The sequence below is a fragment of the Phyllobates terribilis genome, unplaced genomic scaffold (assembly GCF_046119375.1).
Source record: "Phyllobates terribilis strain yellow unplaced genomic scaffold, ASM4611937v1 Scaffold_2__4_contigs__length_985480577, whole genome shotgun sequence".
NCBI lineage: Eukaryota > Metazoa > Chordata > Amphibia > Anura > Dendrobatidae > Phyllobates > Phyllobates terribilis.
In genome coordinates this window covers 748,889,746-748,907,954 of record NW_027362762.1, presented here as the reverse complement: position 1 = coordinate 748,907,954, position 18,209 = coordinate 748,889,746, and the positions used below count along the sequence as shown (strand labels likewise).

Below are 18,209 nucleotides of genomic sequence, written 5' to 3'. Positions count from 1 at the left end.
GTGGGCAGGTCCGCTCTCACAGGTCAGTCTTGCTCAGTCACAGGCAAAAAGCATTTGTTATATACATCTCTCTCTCATATACTTCATGTAAACCACATGTAAAAGGAAAATTCCAGATTTGGAGTTACAATGGTAATTCATTACGTTCATATCGCTTGACTTACAATCAATACAACCTTAAAAACAGAACTTGAGAAAAGGTCAGTTGTTTGCAAACAGTTTGGCTTAATATTTGGTGCCTTTATAAAATTCAGTTCATGGACTTCTCCTGAATTTGAAGAAAAGGGAATAAACCTGCTGTTGATTTTTAAAACTTATCTGGAACCGCTCCATGCAATGAACTAGTCAACCTGAAATTTCACATAACTGATTTCAACATTGGGACTAAAGACCCCTTAGCACTTTGTAGTCCTTTTCGCTCATAGCCACTTGAAAACAGTTTCTCCAAACACGAGAGTGTTTGTCTGCAGGCCAGTGACATATCCTCGGCTCAAAAGGTATTTTTCTTTTAAAAGAATCAAGGATCATTTAAGGATCCTTGACCTTTGATCAAATGAAGCAGAGTGCCTTTACACTTAAGATTTGAGAGTCCTCAGTGGTTGTTATCATCTTTTCAGTTGGCCATTAAAAGGTAACAAATTGCAAGCTCTCAAGACTCAGGTCTCTTCATCGGGCAATGCCTGATGAAGAGACCAGCGTAATCTCGAAAGCTTGCAATTTGTTACCATTTTTTCAGTTAGGCCACGTTCACACATTTAGTATTTGAGCTCAGTATTTGTAAGCCAAAATCAGGAGTGGAACAGTCAGAGCAAAAGTATCGTATTTGTTAGACCATAAGACGCACTCTCCCCCCCCACCCCAACATTTGGAAGGAAAATGTGGGGGGGGGGGGTGCGCGTCTTATGGTCCGTACGTTACTTTACTGGTGCTGGTGGAGCGGGGATCGCAGGGTCCTCCAGTGGCGGCAGAGGTGAGATGCGGCTGGAGCCGGGGCCTGTACCTGTGCTGGAGTGGCTGGTGTCGGGTGGTGAAGCATAGGAGCCGGGGTCTGTGCCAGGTTATGAGTGGCATGCACCGACCGGGAGCTCCGGCAGCCATTTTCATGTAGATCACGGCCTCAGGAAGATGGCCGCGGCCACCGGAAGCTGCACACGCTGCTCTGTTGCATCGCCGGACGCCGCTCACAGCCCGGCACAGGCCCCGACTCCTCTGCAGGACGCCGCTCACAGGTCCAGGTCCCAGCCGGTCCACAGGCCCCGGGCAGGTTCAAAGGCCCCAGCCAGACACCGGTATCTCGCCTCTTCTGCTGCCGCCGGGTTCCTGAGGCAGGGAACGGAGGGACCTGCGATCCAGCTCCATCATCACCGCAACTCACTGCAGCTGGAGCACCGGCACCGGCTTCATGTATCCAGGGTCCGCAGCATTTCTCCACTTAAGCAGGGCCGGTTTCCTGAAGGACCCTGCCTCCTGCTCCACCATCCCCCAGGTAAGATACCTAATCAGACTATAAGAAGGACCCCATCTTATAAAAAATATATTTTTTTCCTATTCTCCACCCCAACATTTGGGGTGCGGATTATGGTCCGAAATATACGGTATAATAGAAACATGTCACCAATTCTGCATTTATCACCCACTCTTGATTTTGGCTTACAGATACTGAGGTAAAATACTGAACATATGCACGTGGCCTTAGCCGTTGAAAAAGGGTATCAACCACTGAGTACGCAAATCTTAATATTTTGCTATCTACTGGCCAACACTGTACAAAGATACATACTTACACTTCTTTGCATTGAAGCAAATTTAACAAGATCTGTCAACTTCAATGGAACAATTGAAGCCTTTGCATGGACAAAAAGCACAAAAGGAAAAAATTCTAGTAGATATTCAAGATTACTTGAAGAAATTCAAAGGAAAGGCTCTTTTTGTAAAGTGTTAATGTTATGCAATTTCATAAGTAGTGTAGTTTTGAATTAAAACATAATGTGGTTCAAAGATAACTACTGTATTTAGTGCTTATAGATTTCAAAAATAAACCTGCATATTAAATAGAAAATGATAAAATCAACACTTTAAAGAGGGGTAGGAGGTGCAGAATTATGTGCTTAGGCCTAGGGCGTAGAAATGTGTTTATCAGTCCCTGCTTCCAATAAACATCAGCCAGTACCTCCAAAAGGTGAGTTTTGAACAATACAAGGTTAACTAAGTAAACCATTTTTGATCACTTGATTATTGTGCTGTGTGAAGTACCTGCATGCCATGAGGTTACAATGGATACAGCTTGTATGTACTCTAAAGACATTAAATTGCCTTTTATATGAGCCAAGACTGAGCCCAGTTATCAGCAATTTACTTCTTGTAGAAAAAGTCAGAATGGGCTTCTCTCTGTCCATCATAACCAATTTCTGCAGTAAGTGGACAACTATAATAGGAGTGGTTTACGAGAGACGAGCAGCAAATAACCAGAGCAGCTTCTGCTAATTCAGTTCCTGTCATACTTTGGATGTGAAACCTCACTGACGGTAAGTGAATACATCGCAGCCAGCTGTACTGGGGACTCTTATTTGAAATTCTGTTAACATAAGAAAAGTTTTATTCCATGAATTTCTTGTCTATAAGACCAGCACGCACTGTCTAACATGATCTATGACCAGTAGAGACGGAAAAATTTTTAATTTTTTTTCTTTAAGAAAAAAAACAAAAAACTGATTTTATACCTGAACTTGATAGAAACGGACTAAAAGACCAGATACTAATGTAATCAGCTCCCATCTCAGTTTCCCCGTAGAAGAATCTCCTACAACTGCTTCTACATTTAAAGAGGGGCTGTGCAGACAGGAGGGCTACAGACAGGAGGGCTACACACAGGACATCTTGTGTGCACCAGTTTTTTTTCCCCCCCAACAGTTTTTCCTTTCACACAGTATCGCATAAAAGCTGCAAGAAGTTTTCAAAGCAACTCCGTTGTAGTGCCAGCTGTCACACTGCAATGTCAGACAGAGCAGATAACCATGAAAATGATAATACTTAGAAATCACAAGGGTGTACAGCTTAATTACACAATGAAAAAGTTTTCATTGTGTAAATGAAATGGAAAATCCCTTACAGTGCTATACAGCTCCCTGATAGCAACGGTAAGCCCCCACAACACATTTGGCACTACAGTATTCTTGCCGCCTTCACAATAATGAAAATGTAGATGGGACCCCATTACACTATATGATAAGTGAGTGGGGTACGTTTGAACTAAGCTGTGCTAGATCCAAACAGTGACAAAGACATGAACATTGCCTGATTTTCCATAGTGTATGGGGGCTTTAGGCTTTTTCCCCCAGGGGAATCAGACTAATTTGTGTTGTGTATGGACTCCTGCCTCTCCCTGAAAAATGAATGGATTCTACTTACTGATTTTCAGCGCCTGATCCCTTCATTCCCTTAGGAGAGAAGCTTACTAGTTTCTCCTCACTCAGTGGAGCATTCATGCGTGTTAAGAAGTTGCTGCATGAATACGGAGAAGTCAGGCGAGATGGCAAATGCTCATTGGGCCGACAGCTTTCGAAGGTGCATGGGTTCCTTTACATGGATACTAACATTGCTGATAAGTGTACATTTGCAGTGTTCACACCAGTTTTCTTTGTGTTTGTACTTTGTAGAGGGCCTACAGGAAGCATGGGCAATAATACAGAACTCCTCAACTTTACTGCAATTACTTCCACTGGTCTCCCTATAGCATACACATTGATGTTTTTACCAAGCCTCTCTGGAAATATAATCTCCCTCGTGATATTCAAAAGAATGAGCAGAAGGACATCTACGCACATTTATCTCATAAACCTTACAGTCTCGAACATGATTGTATCGGCCGGCATGCCCTTTCAAGTCATTTATTACAGCTGGGCTGATCAGTGGTCCTACAACTCTGCGCTGTGTAACATTGTGTATGAAGGCGCGAGCCTACTCACACACTGCAGTATGTGTGTCAGCATCACCATTTTCTGCTGGATCGCAGTCAGTCGATATGCTACACTAATAAGGCATAAAGCAAGGATGAGGTGTAAGCCGAAAAGCACATACGAAAAAATTATTTTTGGCCAGATTCTTAAAACTTTCCAGGACCCCCAATTTGCACTTTACCTGTGTATTGGTGTCTGGTTTACATTGCTATGCCCAAACATAGTTTTTTTGGCAAACCAGGATCCTGCTCTAGATAAAAAATGTTTTGATAAAGAAGCTGAAACTGTTCAGTCGGTGTACAAGATTACAAGTGTTGTAGAGTCAACTTGTTTTTTCACATTTTTTCTAGTTGTATTGCTGTTTTATTACTTTTTTATGAAGCATATCCAACAGATTCAAGCAAACAGCTGCATTGGAGAAAAGCACCTAGTGTACAGCAAAGTGAAAACCAACATCATCATCATTGCAGTTTTACTACTGCTCTGTTTCACCCCGTATCACATCTCCAAGTTTTTCCTGGTAGGATTTGACTACTCGTATGGATGCAAATACCTAAGTGTACTGATTGAAGTTAAAAATTGTTGCTTGTGCCTTGCGGAGTTCAGAAGCTGTACAGATCCCATAGTTTACTTCTGCCTAGACGACACCTTTAAGAAGAATTTTCGACTTCTTTATAAGAAATGTTCTACAGATGAAGAGAGTTCGACATCAATCAACCAATCCGCAGTGCAAACACCAACAATATCTGTGAGGATTATAAAAATCAACACCAATCCCAATGAAACCTCCCAGTAGAAGAGCCAAAATGAAATAAAAAAAATAGTTTGAGGACAGTTTGGTACATTCCAATTGCAAATGTGTAAAGATCTGATCTTACTTTCTGCAGCATCAGTGACTTGCTCATAATCAGGAGCAAAGCCCAAAGGAAGCCAAAGCAGGCTTGAGCAAAGACATTGTATGTCCTTAGGAATATGAGCACATGAAATATTAAACATTTGCTATGGGCAGAAGATCAGAGGCTCACAAAACTGCCTAGAATGATCTGCTGCTTCTTTAACATCAGGACATTTGGGGAGGGAACACGACAGCTGGCAACAGGTAAAAGGCCTCATAAATGCAATTACTGCATGGAGCCACACAGAGCATTGGGACACTGGTGAAAAGCGGAGGGGAAAAAACATCACATGCTTTAGGGCTGTAAATATACTAATTGCTAACAGCCCGAAAAGACAATTAAAAATATTCTTCATTTCTGGCAAAAACTGTCAACATTCACTGTTTTATCCAAAGTCATCAGGCTAGAAAATCAAAGAGAAAGATTGGTAGATAAAGCATTGTGTAACATCCCTCAATGAACAGTACTAGTTTCTCTCAACACACCTATGGAAGAGAAAAGCCAGCTCATCGTTAGATAGTCTAGTGTGCAAGGAACGACGTTCTGGCCAAACGTAGCAAATGGAAAGAAAAAGCACTTGGTTCCAGCTCCTGGCAAAAATATTTTTCAGTACAACTTTATTGGGTTAAAAATCCATATCAAAAGTAAGGTGCAAGAGACCATAAAAAGGCAACGCGCTTCTAACGCAATTCGGCTTTGAAAAATAATACCAACGTGCGTTTGAAACGTGTTGCTTTGTTACGGTCTCTTGCACCTTACTTTGATATGGATTTTTAACCCAATAAAGTTGTACTGAAGAAGCTGGAACCCATTACTTTTTCTCTCAAAATATCTATCCTAAGAAGGATAACTGGTGTGACTTCAAGGGTGTCGACATTAAGAAATTGATGTACATGAGTCAGCATCATGTTCTAGCATAGTCATGGAAATCCTCAGCCTAAGTGTATGTGTACAGTCTAAAGATGGCAATGTGCCCACGATGCAGAAATGAAGCAGAAAATTTCTGCAGCATTTCTGCATCTCCCTGGCAGAAAAAACGCATGCAGATTGTGCATGCGTTTTTCCTGCAGAATACATGCGTTTCCGCATGCAGATTGACAAGCACTTTCCAGGCGATAGCATCACTTGGAAAGTGCTTGACAACTAGGTCACACTGTATAAATCCATGCAAACAGCATGGATTTATACAGTGTGAACCGTAAAAATTAAAACAAATAAAGCTATACTCACCCCCGAGGCCCCGGCGTGGCTGCAGCGCTCGTTCCTGTCTGGTTCCTGGCTGCCGGCATATCGCGAGACACAGCGGTGAAGGGCCTGCGGTCACATGACTGACGTCACCGCAGGTCCTTCAGCGCGAAGCCTCCAGACAGGTGAATATAAACTTTGTTATTTTATTCTTTTTTTTACAGGTACAATGGTACCCAGGTCTGGATGAGAGTCTCCTCTCCTCCAGAACTGGGTACCATCCGTACATAGAGACACATAGAAGCCGCTTGTAAAAATGTACAGTCGCGGTTTCTATGCGTCTCAATGCAAGTCAATGGCGGGAGTTCCGCTGCACTTCCGCAAAATTAAATGACATGCTGCGGATTTTTGTACGCAGCATAAACGCTGCGGAAAAATCCGCAGCATGTGCATAGAACATGCGGAATCCCCTTGGGGACCATGGGGTGCGGATTACCTAGCGTTTAACAAGCGTTTACGCTGCGGAAATTCCGCAGCATAAACGCTTGAAAAACGCTACGTGGGCACACAGCCTTATTGTAAAAGTCTAATACAGGGCTCGACAAACCAAGGCGCCTGGTCGCCAGTGGCGCCTAGAAAATGTTGCCTGGTGCTTGAGGAGTTGAGAAGAAAAAAAAATACTCTCAATCCAATCCCACCTCCTGCACGGAGTCATCCAATCAGAGGAAGCAGGGACAGTATCGCTCAGGCCGCCTTCTCCACTTTGCTCCGCCCCCCTTATGCTCCGGGACTGGACAGGGAGAGTTGGGTTACGGGGGGGGGGGGGAAGGATCGCTGTGGCCGGGGGCCCGTTCTCATCTCCCGCTACCTGTGTAAGTACATACAAAGGCCGTGCTCCCCGGGGAGACGCCGTGTGTGAGGGGGTCTATATGTACAGTTTGTCAACAAAAAAAATTCTGGCTCCTAAATTTTTTGGCTAGCTCCTAGATTCTTAACAACTTTGTCGACCCCTGGTCTAATAGAGCATTTTCAGTGGATTTGCTGTAAACATACTAGTAGAGCAGTATGTTACCACACTGATGGAACCAAGCTGTTTTTAGACCATGTTTGGGGAAAGCATTTGCATGGTGTGATATCTTTACTCCAAACCAAAAACTCACTTCCTTTCTTTGAGAAAAATCAAGAAAACCCCTTCTCAAAAAAAATAGTTTTGGACACTTGGAGTTGCTTATGAGGTGCACGACTGTTTATTCTATTTTTCACAAGGTGTGTAGGGATCCTACAAAAAAATTAAAAAATGCCTACGTGCAGGTGTTACAGGTATATTGCTTCTAGGGCCGGGATATCAAACGCAAATACACAGCAGGCCAACCTTGATCTTTATTGAAAAAAAAATGTACAGTTGAGGAACTTTTTCCTTTTCATATGGAAACAATCTTAAAAAGTTTTGCTTAAACATTGAATCTGGAACAAGCAAAGTTTAATTCTATAAAACACAAGTGAAACGTGGGATTTGTAGCATTAGAGGTGCATGCGCTGTCTACCAGCGGGCCAGCTCTAGTAGACATTTGGTATTTTCTTGCAGGCCAAATAGATTTACACAGTAGGCCAGGCTTGGCCCGCGGGCCTGAATTTCACATCTATGTTCTAGGGAAAAATCTTATTAAACACTGAACCCAGCGAAGCCCATATAATTCCACAGTAAGGGCCTTACGGGCTATCTTATACATGGCCCTGTAAACGGATGTTGAAAATATAGCAGCAATATACCTGTATATGTCAGAGCTAGATCTTGTTTTCTCTCCTTTAATGTTTAACAAAACTCAAAATTAAGCTTTCCTTGCAGTGGAAAACCCTTTTTAAAAGCTATTTTCCAAGTTCAATCTTAAATAGGCTGAGAGCAGTACAAAAAAGTAAAACCTACACCCCTCTACTCAGGCTGATTGAGCGCCTGTGTACCCAGTACCCCTGCAGATAAGAGGCCCCTAACTGACTGCAGTCGTTATGTGTGAACAGGAAGCAACAGATAGGATTCAGCAGTCAGGTATAACTCTTTGCCAGCTGATGGTGCTAGTGAGCTGGCCACGACTGTATGGAGTGCGAGGGCAGCGCTTTCCTGGAGAAGAGCATTTTATTTTTGATCTCACCACTTCCAGCCCATTACAATTAACCTCTTTAAAATCAGCACATGTTGGGTGGATGGTGCCTGCAAGTATCTACGTCCTTTGAGGTTTAGAACACAAATGAAATCCGCTAATCTGTTTCTCTGAGGTGTTGCATAGTTGTACGCTGCCTTGGAAAGTAAGGGGTAATTTTATAGTGTATATTTGTTTTTTTTTTGTTTTTAACGTTTATCATCACTTACATTACAGATACAGCGAATTAAAGAAGCACTCCCATCAGTTTTTATCCTCTTAATATATTGCAGCCATATTACGGTATATAGCACTGTGTACTTACAATTGCTCATTTGGCCTTTCTACCCAGTTCATTCCATACCTTTAGGTCTATGAAATCAAGTGATTAAAAACTGACTAGTTGAATCCTTCTAAGCTTTATGAAGAAACAAGAGGTCCATTTTTTCGGTATGAGTCATAAGTCACTGCAGTTGAGGGGAATGAGTTATGCAGGGACAAGAGAATTCCAGTTTCTACATAGAGCAGAGAAAAGATTAACTGGGTAGTAAGGCAAATTGTGCAATTTTAAGTGCACAGTTATATAATATGATGACTAATATATTAAGAGGATAAAAACTTTGATGGGAGTGTTTCTCGAACAAATTTTGTTGTCCAACAAACCATTACCAGGAACGAATACACATTAATACTGTTACTACTGTGTAACGTAAAGATATTGTAGGACAGATATAGAGAACTTGGAGAATAAACAAATCTTCATGGGTTCTGCCACAGACGGAAAGTTATAATAAATAAACTAAGCTAAACAATAGTTATTTCTATGTGTCTTTCCATTTAGTGAAATAGGTTGATAAAAGGGTAGGTTCGAAGACCACATAAGAAAGTGCGGTCCTAGAAGGAACTGAACCACTAAAGGCAAAGTGTACCCTAATCTCGGGGCAATCTCACAGAAGGTGAAAAAACATTCCTGGGTCCCTGTGACATACAGGGCACTCAACTGGGAATTGAGGTTTTACCCTGTGCATCCTTGATGTGGTGTAATAAGCAAGGTGAAGAATATATAGTTGTATGGCTCTTTCAGAATAGTTCTGGAAACATGTTTAGGGGCTTCCAAGGCAAACTCCCAGTGGCTCATCATTTATCGGTCCCACATCTGTCTCCCACTTGCTTCTTGTTAGGTGATGTATTCGCTCCATGTTCCCTGCCAGCAAAGGGCAAACAAATGGGTTATAAAGGCCAGATCCAGTGATTAAGGGGGAAGTCTTGCTGGACAGGGGGTGAACATGGGAACAAGAATCTGATGGACACGTCGGAATTGTAAGTAGCAGAAAAGGTAATAGTTTGGAAGGTTTAGCCCTTCTTTTAGCATTTAGAAGGTTAAGCCCTAGCCACAAAGATCTGATCAAGGCAGATCAATCCCACCCTTTCCCACATAGGACCCCATTGCCCCCTCCAACAACACCAATGAGAAAGCTGGGCTTCCCAGTAGTATAGTTTAGGGTTCGGCAGTGCAGCACCTCCTCGCGTCCAGGGGTACTGGAGTGTCAGATGCCAGATTCTGGTCCTATGGAGAGGGGTATATCAAATATATTAGTGTTTTCATAAACTGGCGTTCGTAGTAGGATGTATAGCACATTCGGTGTAACAATTTGATTAGGCTGAAGCAGGCCACAGCCGATAAGAGCAGCTTCTCCCATCCGTTTATCTTAGTCTGAATAAATAATAGGAGAGGAAGTATATTAGGATCATAAAAGTCTCCTAGGTTCCTGGAGACCCATATCTCAGATAGGGAACTTGGGTTACCCACTTTAGTGGCAGTAAAGAGACCAGTTTAGAGGTGGTTATTAACTCCCTTTCTGACATGTGACCTAATAGTACATCATGGTGACCTGGGCCGCCTGGACCAATGACGTACTATTAGGTCATAAGGCGATCGCGCCCACACAAGTGGTGCGGGGCGATCGCTGCCAGGTGTCAGCTGTGACAATGTGAAGGGAGTGGTCCTGCACATTAACCCCCTCAATGCTGTGATCGAAGTCAATCGCAGTACTGCGGGGGCAAGGTGAGGTGATCGCCAATACTCACCTCTCCTGCCGGCGTCCAACGCTGTCTGCCGCGGCTCCCGGATGTTGCCATGACAACCCGATGTCGTCATGACAACATCCAGGTCACCAGACAGCAGGAAGATACTTTGGTCATACGCAGTGCATGACCAAAGTACCTTCTCCCTCTGCAGCTGTGACTGCCTGTATAGTACAGGGATGCTGCTGCATTCTTGTGCTATACAGGCGATCTGAAAATAAAATTTAAATAAGAAAGTCCCATAGTGGGACAAGGTGTAAAAGTAAAATAAGAATCAAAATGTGAAAAAAAATATAATTGACATACATACCAAAAAAATAAGAATATATTGTACGCATAAATATTATTTTGGAAAAAAAAACAATAAAAGTACCCATATATGGTATAGCCGCGTCCGGAACGACCCGTCTTATAAAACTGTCCTACTAGTTAACCCCTTTAGTGAACATTGTAAAAAAAAAAAAAAAAATGCAATGAAACGCAATCAAAAAGACGAATGCAAATAAAAATGGTACTGCTGAAAACATCATATTGTACTGCAAAAAATAAGCCGCCATACAGCTCCATCGGCCGAAAAATAAAAGACTTATAGACCTCAGAATAAAGCGATACAAAAAAATTATTTTTTCTATAAAATAGTTTTTATTGTGTAAAAGCGCCAAAACATAAAAAAAAAAAAACACACAATATAAATGTAGTACCGCTGTAATCATACAGACCCAAAGAATAACGTTGCATTATCAATTTCACCACACGCGGAACAGTATATATATAAAAAAAATAATAATTCCGGAATTGTTGTGTTTTGTTAATTCACCCTCCCAAAAATTGGAATAGTAAACTATCAAAAAAAGGCACGCACCCAAAAATGGTACCAATAAAAACGTCAACTTGTCCCGCAAAAAAACAAGCCGTCACATGACGGTCGGCCAAAATACGGAAAAATTATAGCTCTCAAAATATGGCGATGCAAAAACTAGTCTTTGCAAAAAAAAAGCGTCTTTTAGTGTGTGACAGCTGTCAGTATTAAAAACCCAATATGAATCTGGTATCTATGTAATTGCACCGACCCGAAGAATAAAGCGGTCTAATCATTTATACCGCAAGAGGAACGGCGTAAAAAATAAACTCTAGGGTTGGGGTTGTGCTAGGGTTAGAATTGGGATTATTTCAAAAGTAAAGGGAAAAAAATGACGAAGATATGGCGACTAATGTTGAGCGCAAGTGCTCGCTACTCGAGTTTGCATTGGGTGCTCAGGTATGCACCGAGTATAGCGGGTGCTCGAGTGACATTCTCGAGTCTCCGCCCCATATGTTTTGCAGCTGTTATACAGCCAAAAAAACCTTGCGGGGGATCGCCTGCCGTGCACGAGCGATTCTTGCATATTTTTTTTTTTTTTTGGGTGTCTAACAACCGTGAAACATGCGGGCGGGGACTCGAGCATTTCACTTGAGCACCCGTGATACATGGTGCATACCTGAGTACCCGATGCAAACTGAAGTAGCGAGCACTTGCGCTCAAGACTAATGACAACTTTCTCAATATGATGACCTAATGTTATCAAATTCTGTATCGTACTTCTGGGTTCAAAATGTTCACCATACCCCTTGATAAAATCCTTAAGGGGGCTAGTTTCCAAAATGGGGTCACTTGTGGGGGGTTTCCACTGTTTAGGCACATCAGGGGCTCTCCAAACGCGACATGGAGTCTGCTAATTATTCAAGCAAATTTTACATTCAAAAAGTCAAATGGAAGGTAAGGCGCATCAAGCCCTGCCATGCGCCCAAACAGTGGTTTGCCCCCACATATGGGGTATCTGCGTGCTCAGGAGAAATTGCACAACACATTTTGGGGTCCATTTTCTCCTGTTACCCTTGCAAAAATAAAAACATTGGGGTCTAAATTAACATTTTGTGAAAAAAGTTAAATGTTCATTTTTTTGTTCCACATTCCAAAAATTCCTGTGAAGCACCTGAACGGTTAATAAACTTCTTGAATGTGGTTTTGAGCACCTTGAGGGGTGCAGTTTTTAGAATGGTGTCACTTTTGGGTATTTTCTGTCATAAAGGCCCCTCAGTCTCTTCAAATCTGATGTGGTCCCTAAAAAAAAATTATTTTTTTCTTTAATTTTGTTGGAAAATTTAGAAATCGTTGGTCAACTTTTAACCCTTATAGCTATCAAAAGAACATTTTGGTTCCAAAATTGTGCTGATGTGAAGTAGACAGGTGGGAAATCTTATTTATTAACTATTTTGTGTGATATATCTCTCTGATTTAAGGGCATAAAAATTAAAATTTTGAAAATTGCGGAAAAAAAATTCAAAATTGTCACCAAATGTTCGTTTGTTTTTTTCACAAATAAACGCAAGAGTTATCGAAGAAATTTTACCACTATCATGAAGTACAATAAGTCACGAAAAAACAGTCACAGAATCACAGGGATCCATTGAAGCGTTCCAAAGTGACAGTGGTCAGAATTGTAAAAATTGGCCTGGTCATTAACGTGCAAACCACCCTCGGGGGTAAAGGGGTTAATTTGACGACATACCATATATCCCAGTTAATGCTTAAGCCAGAGAAGAGTCTAAATGCATCTGTTGTGTTCAGCGCTGTCTGGAGGGATACATCATACGCATCATTGCCCAAAAAAACTCCCAAGCGCTGGAGTCAAAAGTCTTATTGGCATTGAGTGAGACCAGCACTCGTTCCCACCACCCAATTTCACTGGTTGACTGGAGAGATTTAAAAACAAACAATGAATGTTACAGAGGTAATCCACTACTTTTATCACTGATGACCTATCCTTGGGATAGGTCATCAATTTCTGATTGCGGGGGTGCTGGGTGTCAGACCCTGACCAGATCAGCTGTTCACGGCGTCGGCGGATGGAAATACTTGATTGTGGAGCTGGCAGTCTTCTGATAGCAGTCGAGCCAGATACTGCACACATTCGCCTCCTATTTATTTGAATAGCCACGACCACTATCAGAAGACGAAGCAGCTCCGCAATTGAGCATTTAAGGCTGGCAGCCACCGACGACATTGAGAACGGCTGATTGATGGGGTTGCTGGGTGTCGGACCCCATCCAATCAGACATTGATCGGATGGGGTACGACAAGGATAGGTCATCAATGATAAAATAGTAGACAACCTCTTTAAGGGACGTTTATTTTCCTGGCATAATCTCAGTATGGTTCCCCATAAATAGTCTACAGCATGAAAGACCACATTCAATTAACTAATATTTTAGCTAGGATTTTTACAACAAATTGTAATAACGAGATAGGCTTATATGGATAGGGTGGGGTCCTTCCCAGGATTGGGGTTGGTAACTATTATGGCCTCCCGCATGGATACCGGTAATGAGCCCCTTTCAAAATATTCTTCAAAAGAGGGACTTAAGAACCAGCGACAAGCATTGTATATTCAACCCCTTTACCCCCGAGGGTGGTTTGCACGTTAATGACCGGGCCAATTTTTACAATTCTGACCAGTGTCACTTTATGAGGTAATTACTCTGGAACGCTTCAACGGATCCCACTGATTCCGAGCTTGATTTTTCGTGGCATATTGCACTTCATGATAGTGGAAAATTTCTTCGATATCACTTGCGATTATTTGTGAAAAAAAAAGTTGGATATTTGGCGAAAAATTTGAAAATTTAGCAATTTTCAAACTTTTACATCTCTCTGATTTAAGGGCATGAAAATTCACACAAAATAGTTAATATAAAACATTTCCTACATGTCTACTTTACATCAGCACAATTTTAGAACCAACATTTTTTTCGTTGGGAAGTTATAAGTGTTAAAAGTTGACCAGAGGTCTCATTTTTCCAACAAAAAATTATTTTTTTTTAAGGGACCACATCACATTTGAAGTGACTTTGAGGGGCCTTTGACAGAAAATACCCAAAAGTGACACCATTCTAAAAACTGCACCCCTCAAGGTGCTCAAAACCACATTCAAGAAGTTTACTAAGGCTATGTGCCCACGAGGCAGAAATGCTCCGGATTTTTTCTGACCGTTTCTGCATCTCCCTGGCAGAAAAAAACGCATGCGGATTGTACATGCGGATTGTACATACGTTTTCCTGCCAGGGACATGCGGAAATGAAGCGTTCTTCACATGCATTTCCACATGCGGGTTGACCAGCGCTTTCCAAGCGATTTTAGCATCAGTTGGAAAGTGCTTGACAACTTGGTCACACTATATAAATCCATGAAACCGGCATGGATTTATATAGTGTGACCGTAAAAGAATGGTAAAAAATAAAAAGTAAATATTATACTTCCCTTCTGATGGCCCCCAGTGTCCTTATCCGATGAGTCCTGGCTTGCCGGCAGCTCGCGGTGGACTAAAAGGACCCGCCATGACGTCATTTAGTCATGTGACGGTCACGCGACCACCGACGTCACATGACTAAATGACGTCATAGCAGGTCCTTTTTAGACCATCGCGAGCTGCCGGCAAGCCAGGACGCATGGCTAAGGACATATATACATATATATGTTTTATTTTTTTCACAGGTACTATGGTACCCGGGTCCGGAGGAGAGTCTCCTCTTCTCCAAACCCGGGTACCATCCGCACATTGAAACGCATGGTATCCGCATCTGCAGATGCAGTGATGGGGATGTCATGTGTTCCAATGCAAGTCAATGGCGGCGGAAAAGTCAAGTTTCCGCAAAATAATGGCTAGCGCTGCGGATTTTTCCGCAATGATAATCCGCAGCGGAAATTTCCGCAGCATGTGCATAGCACATGCGTATTATCTTTGGGGAACATGGCAGACCTTCTACCAAGCGTTTCTGCAGCAGAATTGCCACTGCGGAAAACCTTAAAAAATGCATAGCGGGCAAACAGCCTAACCCTTTAGGTGCTCCACAGGAAATTTTGGAATATGGAAGAAAAAAAAAACGAACATTTAACTTTTTTCACAAAAATGTTACTTTAGACAAAAAAAATTTATTTTTCGCAACCATAATAGGAAAAAATAGGAGAAACTGCACAACAAATTTTGGGGTCCGAGCACGCCGATACCCCATGTGTGGGAGAAAACCACTGTTTGGGCACACGGCAGGGTTTGGAAGGGAAGGAGCGCCATTTGACTTTTTGAATGTAAAGTTTGCTTGAATAATTAGCGGACGCTATGTTACATTTGGGGAGCCCCTGACGTGCCTAAACAGTGGAAACCCCCCACAAGTGACACCATTTTGGAAACTAGACCACTCAGGAAACTTATCTAGATGTGTGGTGAGCACCCTGAACCTGCAGGTGCTTCACAGAAGTTTATAACGTAGAGCAGTGAAAATAAAAAAAATTCAAACTTTTTCCACAAAAATGATTCTTTTTTTTTTTAGCCCCAAATTTTTTATTTTCTCAAAGGTAAGAAGACAAAATGGACCCCAAAAACTGTTGTGAAATTTCTCCCGAGTATGCAGATCCCCCTTATGTGGGGGAAAAACACTGTTTGGGCGCACAGCAGGGCTCGGAAGGGAAGGATCACTGACTTTTTGAAAGCAAAATTGGCTGGAATGGAGAGCGGAGGCCATGTCGCGTTTGGAGAGCCCCTGATGCGCCTAAACAGTGTAAACCCCCAAGTTACCCCATTTTGGAAATACACCCCTTAAGGATTTTATCAAAGGGTATAGTGAAAATTTTGAACCCAGAGGTACGATGCAGAATTTGATAACATTAGGTCATCATATTGAACCAGTTGTCATTAGTTTTGAGCGCAAGTGCTCGCTACTTCAGTTTGCATCGGGTACACAGGTATGCACCATGTATCGCGGGTGCTCGAGTGACATGCTCAAGTCCCCGCCCCGCATGTTTCACGGTTGTTACACAAAAAAAAAAAAACATGCGGGGGATTGCTCGTGCATGGCAGGCAATCCCCGCAAGTTTTTTTTGGCTGTATACTAGCCGCGAAACATGAGTTGGAGACTCCACCATGTCACTCGAGCACCCGATGCAAACTGAAGTAGAGAGGACTTGCACTCAACACTAGTCGCCATATTGTCATCATATTTTTTTTTTCTTTACTTTTGAAAAAATCCCAGCCCTAGCGTTTATTTTTTACGCCGTTCCTCGTGCAGTATAAGTGATTAGACCACTTTATTCTTTGGGTCGTTATGATTATAGCGATACCAGGTTCATATCGGGTTTTTATGATTGACAGCTGTCACACTCAATTCAGGAATTTTTTTGTTTGTTTTTTATTCCGTTCCGCGTGTGGTAAAATTGATAAGGTAGCTTTATTCTTCGGGTCAGTATGTGTACAGCAGCACCACATTTATATAGTTTATGTTTTGGCGCTTTTGCACAAAAACATGTGCAATCTTCATATGGGGGAATTCATGATAATATGCATAAAAATAGCAAACCCACTATGTTATGTGCCACAGGTATATTTTACATCACTTATATAACATTCGATTAATGTAGACCAACTAAGCAACCCTGGCTATAAATAGCACAGCATAACCAGTCAAAATATGTGTTTATGACAAAGCAAACCCCCCTAAATAATATAAGTGAATCAAGGAATGAGTAGGAGAGATGGTCTATTGGCAATGGGGGCCCATATTTTAGAGGTATTGGCCACATTGTGTCACCAAAGTCATATATGACGTGGCACAGTTGATCCACATATAAATAACAAGCCAGGCATTCCTGAGTGGTCAAGTCAAGAAAATAAGTAAATAAAAAATATATGGAAGAATAATTACCTGCTGGCACCAGAGACCCTACGCGTTAAAAAATTTTTCTTTTGTTGTCTAAATGTAATCATGTAATAAAGATTTTTTTTTCACTTTTCCAACATTGGGTGTGCATGGTTATATATCCTGAGTCTTTTTCTTCCGAATAATTTTGTGTCTTTACATCAGGTTACTGTAGCACCCCTTTCTATTTGTGATTATTATTCCCCAGCAGTGCCCACTTTTTCTTTGTGTATTTGCACAAAAACTATTATAGAAAAAAAATTATTTTTTTTTGCATCGCTTTATTCTGAGAGCTATAACATTTATTTTTCAGTTGATGGAGCTATATGGCAGCTTGTTTTTTGCGGCACAAGATTACGTTTTCAGCGGTACCATTTTTATTTACATTAGTCTTTTTGATCTCGTTTTATTCCATTTTTTTGGCGGTATGATAAAGCATAGATTTTTTTTTTTTTTTTTTTTACAGAGTTCACTAAAGGGGTTAACTAGTGGAACAGTGTTATAGGTTAGGTCGTTACGGACGTGGCGATACCAAATGTGTACTTTGTTTTTTTCCATAATATTTATGGGTACAATATATTTGTTTTTTTGGATTATTTTTAAATTTTTTATATATTTTTACTATTTTTTTTTATTCTTTATTTTTTTTTAACTTTGAGACTCTAACTTTCACACTTTGGCCCACTACGGGACTTTAATTTTTTGCAGGCTGATCGCTTGCACAGCATATGGATGAAGTATCATCCCCTATGCTGTTCAGGCTGTCAGCCCTGCACACACAAGTTAGCTAGATTGTGCACTGAGCACAATCTACCTAACATGCTGATGCTTCGTGACCCAGATGTAATCATGACAACATTAGGTCACCATGGTAACTATCCAGACCCGGCATACACCGCGCGGAACGCCGGATAGAAGGTAATAGGGAGTGCTCTTACCTCTGCTTGCCCCGGAAAAACTTCCCAGGGAGCCCATCAGAGTCAGGGGACTATTTATAGTGGATTTATCAAATCTGATAATATTTCTTGTTTAGCGATTGGTTGATCTAACCAGTCTTTTGCTTCCTGACTCAGGGAAGGGACAGGCGCCCATGCCAAGGATTCCTCCATTTCCACTTTTGATTTTACAGTGGAGACTGTATAAAAGGGACTGGTAAAAGTGAATAAACAGAGTAGCCACTTAGTGTCCCCCACCACTCCTCCCTCTCTATCCTTAATTATCGGAGG

The 18,209-nt window shown here is 41.7% G+C and overlaps 2 protein-coding genes across 13 annotated transcripts in view; one reads left to right on the top strand and one right to left on the bottom strand.

Annotated features, from left to right (window-relative positions):
• The window catches only part of CASK (calcium/calmodulin dependent serine protein kinase), a 350,915-nt gene that overhangs the window by 203,805 nt on the left and 128,901 nt on the right, over window positions 1-18,209 (bottom strand). The gene's annotated exons all lie outside the window — the stretch shown is intronic.
• GPR82 (G protein-coupled receptor 82) lies at window positions 3,668-5,123 on the top strand. Its single transcript, XM_073670722.1, has one exon. It carries the CDS (start codon window positions 3,673-3,675, stop codon window positions 4,750-4,752), a length of 1,080 nt encoding a protein of 359 aa, XP_073526823.1. The 5' UTR covers window positions 3,668-3,672; the 3' UTR covers window positions 4,753-5,123.